The following is an 8,927-nucleotide window of genomic DNA, read 5'->3' on the forward strand; positions in this document are numbered from 1 at the left end:
TTACAGGGCCTCTCACCCTCTTTGCTTCTGGAGGAAACTTGGTAAGGGTAGGGGATAGTCGGAGATGCGGGGTGTGCTTGCTTTATGTCGGAGATTTAGAAGCAAATTGCACTATAGCATTTGTGTGCCTAATAGATTTTGTGTTTATTTGACTGGATATCCTGACCTTTCCAAAGTTAGAGCTCGGCAGCAGGGGAGGGGAAGGTATCAGAGCATGCAGGAGTATTTAATTTTACCAGAAAATAACAACTAATTTTTCTGGGATTAATTTAAAATTCTTATTGGAAAGGTAGCCAAGTGTTTTGGTTTTGTTATTTTGCAATTAAATTGCATTCAGTTTTATTTAAACGCGTAATTTTGGATGACATCTCAAGAATTAGTGTTTGTTTTTGGGAAAGATTACTCTTCTGTTACATCACTTCACAAGTGTGATCCCTGACATGTAAAAGTAAACCTAAATTAGTTGAAAGTAAATACTAAGAATGGCTTTTTTCATTTTAAGTGATGCAGCAGAGTGCAAAAGGCGGTTTACGACTACTGCAGGCTGCGCAGGCTCCTGACTGTGGGCTGCTCTGGGGACCAGAGAGGAGCCTGAGTGATGTGGTGGGAAGGGCTTCACGCTAAAACTGTGACTACGAACCTCTGCACTCGGCTAGTGCCGCCTGGATTGGTCATACAGTCAGTTTCTGATACATCACTCTGAGTTCACATGGAAAATTTAATGCCAGCTGCAGTGGGTGAGACATCTGTCCTGGAAAAATCCATCAGTGGTATTAAATAACCTTGCAGAGTGACTCTAGACTGGGTCAGCACTTAATCTCTGATATATGGAGCACCAAAGCCATGTTTTAGCTCTTGAGACTAATTTTTCAGCTTTGCTCCTAGAAGATTTCTTTTATCTCACAAAGTTCTGTCAACAGGGATTTCATGCAGGGAGTTTGGTTTGCCCACACACCAAAATGCCAGGATTGAGAGCTAATGTGTACAATTAGCTTCTCCGTTACGGATTTCTGGCCTGAGGACACTTAATTCGTTGTCAGTAGTCACGTTGAAGACGGATGGAACTGCTGGTCCAGGTAGTTAGTGTCTGCCACTGTCTTCACAAGCTTTTACACACTGATTCTACCAGTAGGAAAAATGGAATTCTGCACAAGGGAGCAGGATACCTTATTGTAGTCAAATGATGAGTGTGCATATATGTGCATTAAGGATACAGATCTCAAGATCTTTCTAGCTATCCCTCTCATGCTCTTCTGAAATCTGCTTGGAGTTCTTGGTGCTCTAACAACTGCATCAGATGATTTTATTATTCTGTTATTGAAAATACCTTCTTTGAGGAATATTTTTTGCTACGTAGGATCATACATAATCATTTCCAGCAGATAGTCCATAGTATATTGGATTTTAACAGGTACAACGTATGTTCTGTTTCAGTGAACCATGTCTTTAAATTCACCTGCACTTTTACATGACGAAAACTCTCAAGGACCAAAAGGAAATACTGAATGTTTGGAAGGTCTGGAATTGCAGACTCCAGCCTCGTTTCAAGATAACCCACTTCAGCAATTGCAGTTAGCATCACAGGAAGTACTGGAAAAGGCGAAAAGGAGCGGGAGATCAAAATGCCCCCGATGCAGCAGCTCAAGGATGTTTTATTGTTATACATGCTTTGTTCCGGTTGAAACCGTCCCTACCAAAGAAATTCCGACTGTGAAGGTTAATATTTCTTATGCTGGAGTTTTTATAATATTCTTGTGCCTTTTACTTACTGGGGACAAAGAACAGACAGTCTATCTGTGACCGTTTCTTTTCTGATTCATTCTTTATGGACATTCATCTTTAGTACAGCTATAAGTATCAATAAACTACAGTTAGATAAAATTACTGTTCTTATTTGAGGGATTACGTGTACAGACACTGAGAGTGTTACAGTCCTCACATAAACATTTATGTATCTCATATTCATTTATGATGAAGCTGAAGTCATTGAGCTTCTCATGAAAATGACTGTGTTTTCACTTAATGCTGAGAAGTGTCTGGACAGTGCTCGTACCTTCATTCTTCAATTTCTAGTAACTCTAGCCAGAACAGAGTATATTGTGAACAAAACCCATGATTGCTGCATAACCAAGACAGTTTTACATAAATGTGAGATAAAAAGCATTCCTAAATGTCATGGTTGTATAATTCAGATAACAATTCTCACAAATATAAATAATAAAGAATAAAAAGTGTAGGGCCCTTTAGCTAGAATACTTGGAGAAACCATCAAAGGGGACATTTTGCAGAATCACCTAGGAACTGAAATGCATTTTGAAGACACTCTAGTTTGACAGCATTGTGAAAATGCTTCAGATGTACTTTGGAAGCGTGACCAGTGGATTTAGGTGTATTTTCACTGAAATAGCCATTTTTGCAATAGGGTAAATACCTAATAGACAAGTATTCCTAGTTAGGGCCATTATATTGCTCAAATTAAGATTGTGTCTTACTTACCTTATTGATGCTCTTTCTAGACGTTGTACCACACTACTGCTGCAGCATTCCAAATTGCAGACTTAGGTATTTCCATGAACTGAGAGAACGTAACATGTGCTTCTCGTCACTTCTCCGTAGTTTGGTTGTAAACCTATTAAAACAAAAACATTGTCAGCAGTTGTTCAATATGTCTTAATTACCTACCCATAGGGATTTCTCCTGGATTTACATGAATTTTTGTAGCTGTATATATGATCATAAATACTGCTTTTCTTTTTCTTTCTTACTGTAGCTACCTTTGAAGATTGACATTATTAAACACCCGAATGAAACGGATGGCAAAAGCACTGCTGTGCACGCTAAGCTCCTGGCACCTGACGATGTTACAATTTATAAATACCCTTGCATTCCAGAGTATGAAGAAAAAAGACATGAAGTAAGAAATTCTATATAGATAGCAGGGCTCTGTGCAGAGGGAATGCAGAGGCTGCTTCTGTTCTTCGTCCTGCAGTGATGTGGGACTTTGCTGGGAAGGAGCGGGCCGAAAGCACCCTTCTATTAACCCAGTCCCCTAGCCTTCTGCTCTCTCAAAGCTTGGGCCTACAGCTGTATGCTGGTTATGGGCTGTCCTCCAAAGCTTACAAAAACTGCTGCACTAACAACCCACCTTGAATTTCCTATCTTCACCTCCAGAGATAATGGTTACTTTGATTAATTGTGTACCTTAAGAAATATTTCGCCCAAACATATGAAAGTATTCAACTTACAGGAAGTTAAAGAGCAGTTTAATATCTACCCATTTGATGCCATAGCTAACACTTTTCACTGTTGTTTGACTACATGGAGAGGGTAACACATATATCTCCTAGAGCTGTTACTTTTTTTGAGGAATAAGCCATCAAAGAAAGCCTAGGTGGCAAAGAGGCAGACAGCTGGAAAAAAGCAGAAAGAACAGCAGGGATGGCAGGCAAAAGTGGGAAGAGATTGCAGATACCTTGTATTGTCCAAGCTTTCCAAGTCCCAGATTCTGAATGCTGCAGTAAGCTACTGGAAAGTACTAAGTAAGGCCATCACAGTCTTCTTCATGTGAGATACCTGTGGGACCTGCAATAGACACAAGGGCAGAAGAGATTATTTCTTTAATCACAAATTTTAGATCAGATTTGGAAACTATGGCCTTCCTTTCCCATATACTGCAATGGCAAGTGAAACTGGAACTTTCTTAGGACTGATGCCATTGTCTTGGCTGAAAACCCATTTTTTTACAGAAATATTAGTGTTCATAGTAAAGGCATAAAGGTGACATTTAAAGATGTCCAAGTATCTTTATTTTTTACTTTAACATTTTAGACAATAGAATATTTCTAAGAGATACTCACCTTGTCCTGACTTAAATGCTTGTGGGTGGGGATAGAAAATGTCTGTGCATTATTGAAACAATTCCTGGTGTTCTGTTAGATTTTGTTGACACTCAGATTTCTTTCTCTTCTTCATTTAGATAGCACTTATCTTTCCTGGCCCCAATTCGGTGGCAGTAAAAGATATTGCTTCCCATCTCCAGAAATACAGTAAGAAGGGTGTTTGTGGTAATCACGATGACTGCTCCGGAGAGCCGTTTCTTAAGCAGGCAAAAATAGAACCTAAAGAAGAAACAAATCTAAACGAATGTGTCTCAAGCAACAGGAATGAAGGCACCAGCCTGAAGAAGATAATATTTATTGACAGTACGTGGAATCAGACTAACAAAATAATAACTGATGAACGACTTCAAGGTAAAGAAAAGTTAATATTGATATGTTGTTGCTACCGGAATGATTATGGGAAATACATTGTCTCTGTAACAGACCTGAGCATGATGTAAGTACACCTAACCCTGTATCTGAGTGTACATGAAAGATTCAACAGCCTATTCAGTGCTGTGGAAGACTTCCTGAGCCAAAGACCCTGTTACTTTTCATATCATTTTGCAAAACAGATTATAAGACAAGACCACTATTAAAGCATTTACATTTATATCTCCCACTTCTCTACTGGAGCAAATTTCCTCAGTCTCACAGAGTGGAAGCTGTTGTGTTAGACAACAGAACAACAGTTTAAATGACCACTGAAGGAAGGCAGAAATGTCCTTTGCAGGTGGCTGTCTGGTTTTTCAGGACACCCAGGGGAGCATTTTTGTGCATACTGGTGGCAGACAGGCCACTAGAAGGTGAACGAGGGATCTAGGAGATAGAGCACAAGCATCTCATGGCTTGGTTTCTTTTTCTAGTACAGTTCTTTGTTTCATGGCCATTCCCAGACAAAAGGGGAATGCCTGCTTGCCCTCCACACCCTCCCAGCTCCAAGAGCAAAAACTTGTAACTCTGCAAAGCGTTTTTTGTCCTAGCTTCATGACAAGAAGTTTATAGTTAAGTACTCTAAAGCCACAAAAGATAGAACGATGTAGCAATAGCGTTCTGTTTAATTTGAGATAAAGGGGAGTTTGAAACACTTTCCTTAGTGACAAAGGTGCACTTAGCTGAGAGGCTGGCTATCAAGTTTATATGTAACCTATATAGCTGCTTACTAGGGCCTGCTTTGCTCCGGACCCTACAAGGGATTTTGCAGACTTCTTACATGCAAGATCAATGTTGCCTTGCGTCTGGTCAGTTTATTAAAGAATCCCACATGGTAGTATGATGTATTGGCTAATTAAAATCCTGTTACTAAGTATTTAGTTTAACACAAAACATACTCTGTCAAATAAATTGAAGTATTACTATAAAGATTAGAGTAATTGCATGTTGCAAGTTACTATAAAGCATTTGGAACTTGTTTTAAAAGGACTAATTTAAGAAAAGTAACAGTCAGTCAGGGAAACTGAAGATTTCCATGGAAGCTTATGCAGTATATCAGTCAGAAAATCATGATTGTTGTTACTTCGGAGCACTTAAAGGATGGTTTCTGGTTACCCCATGTGAATGCTGATCTGGTGGACTCCTGCCTACTTTCTAGAACATCATCTCTGTTCCAGCTGTATTCTCCTCTGTTTCCCTCAGCACCTTTCAGGATTGCACTAAGGTGTGACCAGTGTCATGCAATTCACTCTCTCCTATCCACACCCCAGGGATAATTTTACCCTCCATACATCAGGTACAACGGCGTGCACAGCCCATGCATTCCTTGCTTTGCTTCGTGCCTGTCATAAAGGACATTAGTTGCCTTAATATTCCTTCTAGGGATTGCAGTTTTGCCTTCTGAGATGAATGGGGTTTCCTTAGGCATTAACTGATGTCATTTTTCTGTTGTACACACACGAAAAGGGAGAACTGTTGTCATTTGTCAGTTTGACTACAGATCATCATCCAACAAAATACTCCTTGTATCAAAAAGGAATGTTCATAATTCCAAATAGAAAGTACCATACTTACTCAGAAAGGTGAAGTTACAAGAAATGCTGGATGGAAGCATTAAAGAATCCAAGAAACTGTAAAGAAAAGCTTTTGTGAGCCTGCGTTTATATAGAGAGTACATCTGGCTAATGGAGCAGCAGGAGTAAGCAAACGAGTACATACCTCATAAAACATAGCCTAGAAAGCTTGGATAAAAAATACTATATCTTCTTGGAAAAGTGGTGTAATATATCTTCAGAATCACAGAATCACTGAGGTTGGAAAAGACCTACAAGATCATCCAGTCCAACCATCACCCCAACACTCCCATACCCACTAGACCGTGTCCTCAAGCAGCATGTCTACACGTTCCTAGAAAACAAACCTAGATCAGTTGTGTTACGGAACTTCTGGAATGCTGTGTTGGAAATCCACTGATCCTGCCTTTGCAGTAAGCTCGGCAGTGGCAGTGGCCTTGCCTTCCATGAACTTTTGTTTGTAGTCAGACCACGGATAGGTGGGAGCTTACGTTGGCAGAATCGTCCCCTCAGTTTAGCTCAGTGCTGTTAGGATGGAAATATCTCTGAATTTGGTGAAAGTTTTCACTTTGGTGAGGGCTGAGAAATCAAGTATTGAAACCTCTTGCGGGAAACAGGCTTAATGCAGTTTCCTGTTGCTGTTCTGAATACGTGTGGCATTATTAGAGGTAACTGGACTACGTTGTTTTGAATGTTTAGTGCTGAAATGCCAACAGTAACATTTAAATTCACTGATGGAATCTCCTGTTAATTTTTTTCAATGCTGTGGGAGATGTTTCTTCTACGATGCAAGATACCAAACGTTACTACCTGCAAAGCCAACAACGCAGCCCACCTAGCAATTACACTAGAAGGAACGAAGCAGTTTGAAGGGAGAAAGTATAGAATTACAAGTGCCGGGCTATCGGCCAGCTGGCGCCCCTGAATTTGGACCTTACGGCAATGTCTCCATCCATAACTTCCAAGCAATTCTTAAACCGTGTTGTTATTTATACTATTACATGTACTAAGCCATTCCATGACACACTTGGTCTCTAATTTTAGCATTTAGAAAGAGATAATTTTACAGGCTGATCCCAGTACTGACAAGTGTATACGCTACTCTTGAGAGTCCAGCTATCCTTCTTGCTTACAAAGTGATTACTCATGAAAGTGGTTTTAGTTTTGAGTAGTTTGTGCATCTTAAGGAACATAAAAATCAAGGTACATGTTTAAAATTCATCGGACTCGTAAAAGAGTTACAGAAACTACAGTAGATAAGATTTCCATATGCCATACATTTCTTTCTTTCATCTCCAGTGGGAATGCTTTTAGTCTCTAATAAAATTAAGGGCCAGGTTCTGGCCTACTTACTCCTGAGTAATCCCAGTGAGATTTCAGTTACTTACAAGCAGAACTGAGAAGTGTCTGGCTCTTAGCAAATACTCCTCAGTTCAGCCAGACTAACCGAGTGATCCTGGCTGGCACTTGAAGGCTGTTGGCTTTGCCAGAGGTGAAGTTTGATGACGGGTCTCGGTAGGTGTGGGTTTCACTCTCCCCGTCGGAAGAGGCGCTGCGGTTTACCGCGGGCTGTGAGGCCGTATGAACGCAAGGGTAGCCTGCAGGGTTTAATTGCAAATACAAGGGTTGCAACCCAGAATTCACAGCACTTTGTCCATCGAATTTCAAAGCGGTTCACAAAGGAGGATCGTTACTGCCTCCATTTTACAGGTGAAAAGTGGAGGAATTATTTGCATGCAGCAGCCAGCAGGCTGGCAGCAAAGTCAGGAAACAAAACTAAAGGCTTGTTTGGCACCCCATCCACCAATCCACGCTGTCTCACCTAGCTGCTTTTTTCTGGTTTTGACAGGGTTGCTGCAAATTGAGTTGAAGACGAGGAAAACTTGCTTTTGGCGTCACCAGAAGGGAAAGCCAGATACTTACCTTTCCACAATAGAAGCGATTTATTATTTCCTTGTGGACTATCATCAGGAGGTTCTGAAAGAGACGTACCAAGGACAATATGATAATCTCCTTTTTTTCTTTTCATTTATGTACACGTTGATTAAAAATGCCAAGTGTTGTGCAGGAAAAGAGTAAGATACCTGTCTAGAGGTAAGTTTCACTACACTGTAATCTGTTTCTTTTGTAATGATAACCTGCACAAGTGTTCTTATCTAACAGGAAATAGATCATACTCTTAATAACGGCCCCAGTGGCAGTCCCAAAGTGGGCTGCAAGCCTCACGTCCTGCACACCTGAGGTTGTAGAACTACTCTGATGAGCAGTCTGATTAGAATTACTTAGATGAAAACTTAATTGCTGCGGTTGAACCTACAGACCTGATATGCTCATCATAGTGAGATGATTTCCTGAGATGGGGATAGGAGGGCTTGGCCCCTCTTGCCAGAAGGAGCCATCTCTAACTGTAAAAAGAAATTAGCATGCTAACTTTTTATTACTGCTCATACTTCGTGTCAGGTGTTTTCTTTGTGTTTGACCCACGAATACCGATGTCACTTTCATGACATCAAAAACTTCTTGAAACTATTAGGATGGTATTTAATCGGGGAGGAGGGGGGGACCAATACAAAATTAAAGAGCACATTAAGTGACTAGAATATGAATGATGTACTTTCAAGTTTCATTCTGGAAAATCGTCCTAGTGATAGGAAAGAGCGAGCTCTTAACCATCATTATACCACGCATGACAGGACAAGGGGTAATGGGTTTAAATTGAAAGTGGGGAGGTTTAGATTGGATATCAGGAAGAAGTTCTTCCCAGAGAGGGTGGGGAGCACTGGGACAGGTTGCCCAGAGAATCTGTGGATGCCCCATCCCTGGAAGTGTCCAAGGCCAGGCTGGATGAGGCTTGGAGCAACCTGGTCTAGTGGAAGGTGTCCCTGCCCATGGCAGGGGGGTTGATGATCTTTAAGGTCCCTTCCAACCCAAACCTTTCCATGATTCTATGAATATATTTTTATCCTGATAGGGTGTTCTGCCAGAAGAATTCACGTGGCAAAAACTTACAGTCTTAAGGTAGAAAATACGTTGCATTAGAGGT

The 8,927-nt window shown here is 40.7% G+C and overlaps 1 protein-coding gene across 1 annotated transcript; it reads left to right on the plus strand.

Annotated features, from left to right (window-relative positions):
- Positions 1 to 1,440: 1,440 nt before the first annotated feature.
- DTWD1 (DTW domain containing 1) lies at positions 1,441 to 8,021 on the plus strand. Its single transcript, XM_010149324.1, has 4 exons — positions 1,441 to 1,716; positions 2,771 to 2,914; positions 3,977 to 4,250; positions 7,734 to 8,021. Exons 1-4 carry the CDS (start codon positions 1,441 to 1,443, stop codon positions 7,961 to 7,963), a joined length of 924 nt encoding a protein of 307 aa, XP_010147626.1. The 3' UTR covers positions 7,964 to 8,021.
- Positions 8,022 to 8,927: the final 906 nt, after the last annotated feature.

This window comes from Eurypyga helias, unplaced genomic scaffold, assembly GCF_000690775.1.
Source record: "Eurypyga helias isolate BGI_N326 unplaced genomic scaffold, ASM69077v1 scaffold15103, whole genome shotgun sequence".
Taxonomy (NCBI): domain Eukaryota; kingdom Metazoa; phylum Chordata; class Aves; order Eurypygiformes; family Eurypygidae; genus Eurypyga; species Eurypyga helias.

Coding starts and splice junctions, on each gene's coding strand:
- DTWD1 (XM_010149324.1), top strand. CDS start 1,441: ATGTCTTTAAATTCACCTGCACTTTTACATGACGAAAACTCTCAAGGA. Junction 1,717..2,770: donor AAGAAATTCCGACTGTGAAG/GTTAATATTTCT, acceptor TTCTTACTGTAG/CTACCTTTGAAGATTGACAT. Junction 4,251..7,733: donor AACTGATGAACGACTTCAAG/GTAAAGAAAAGT, acceptor TGGTTTTGACAG/GGTTGCTGCAAATTGAGTTG.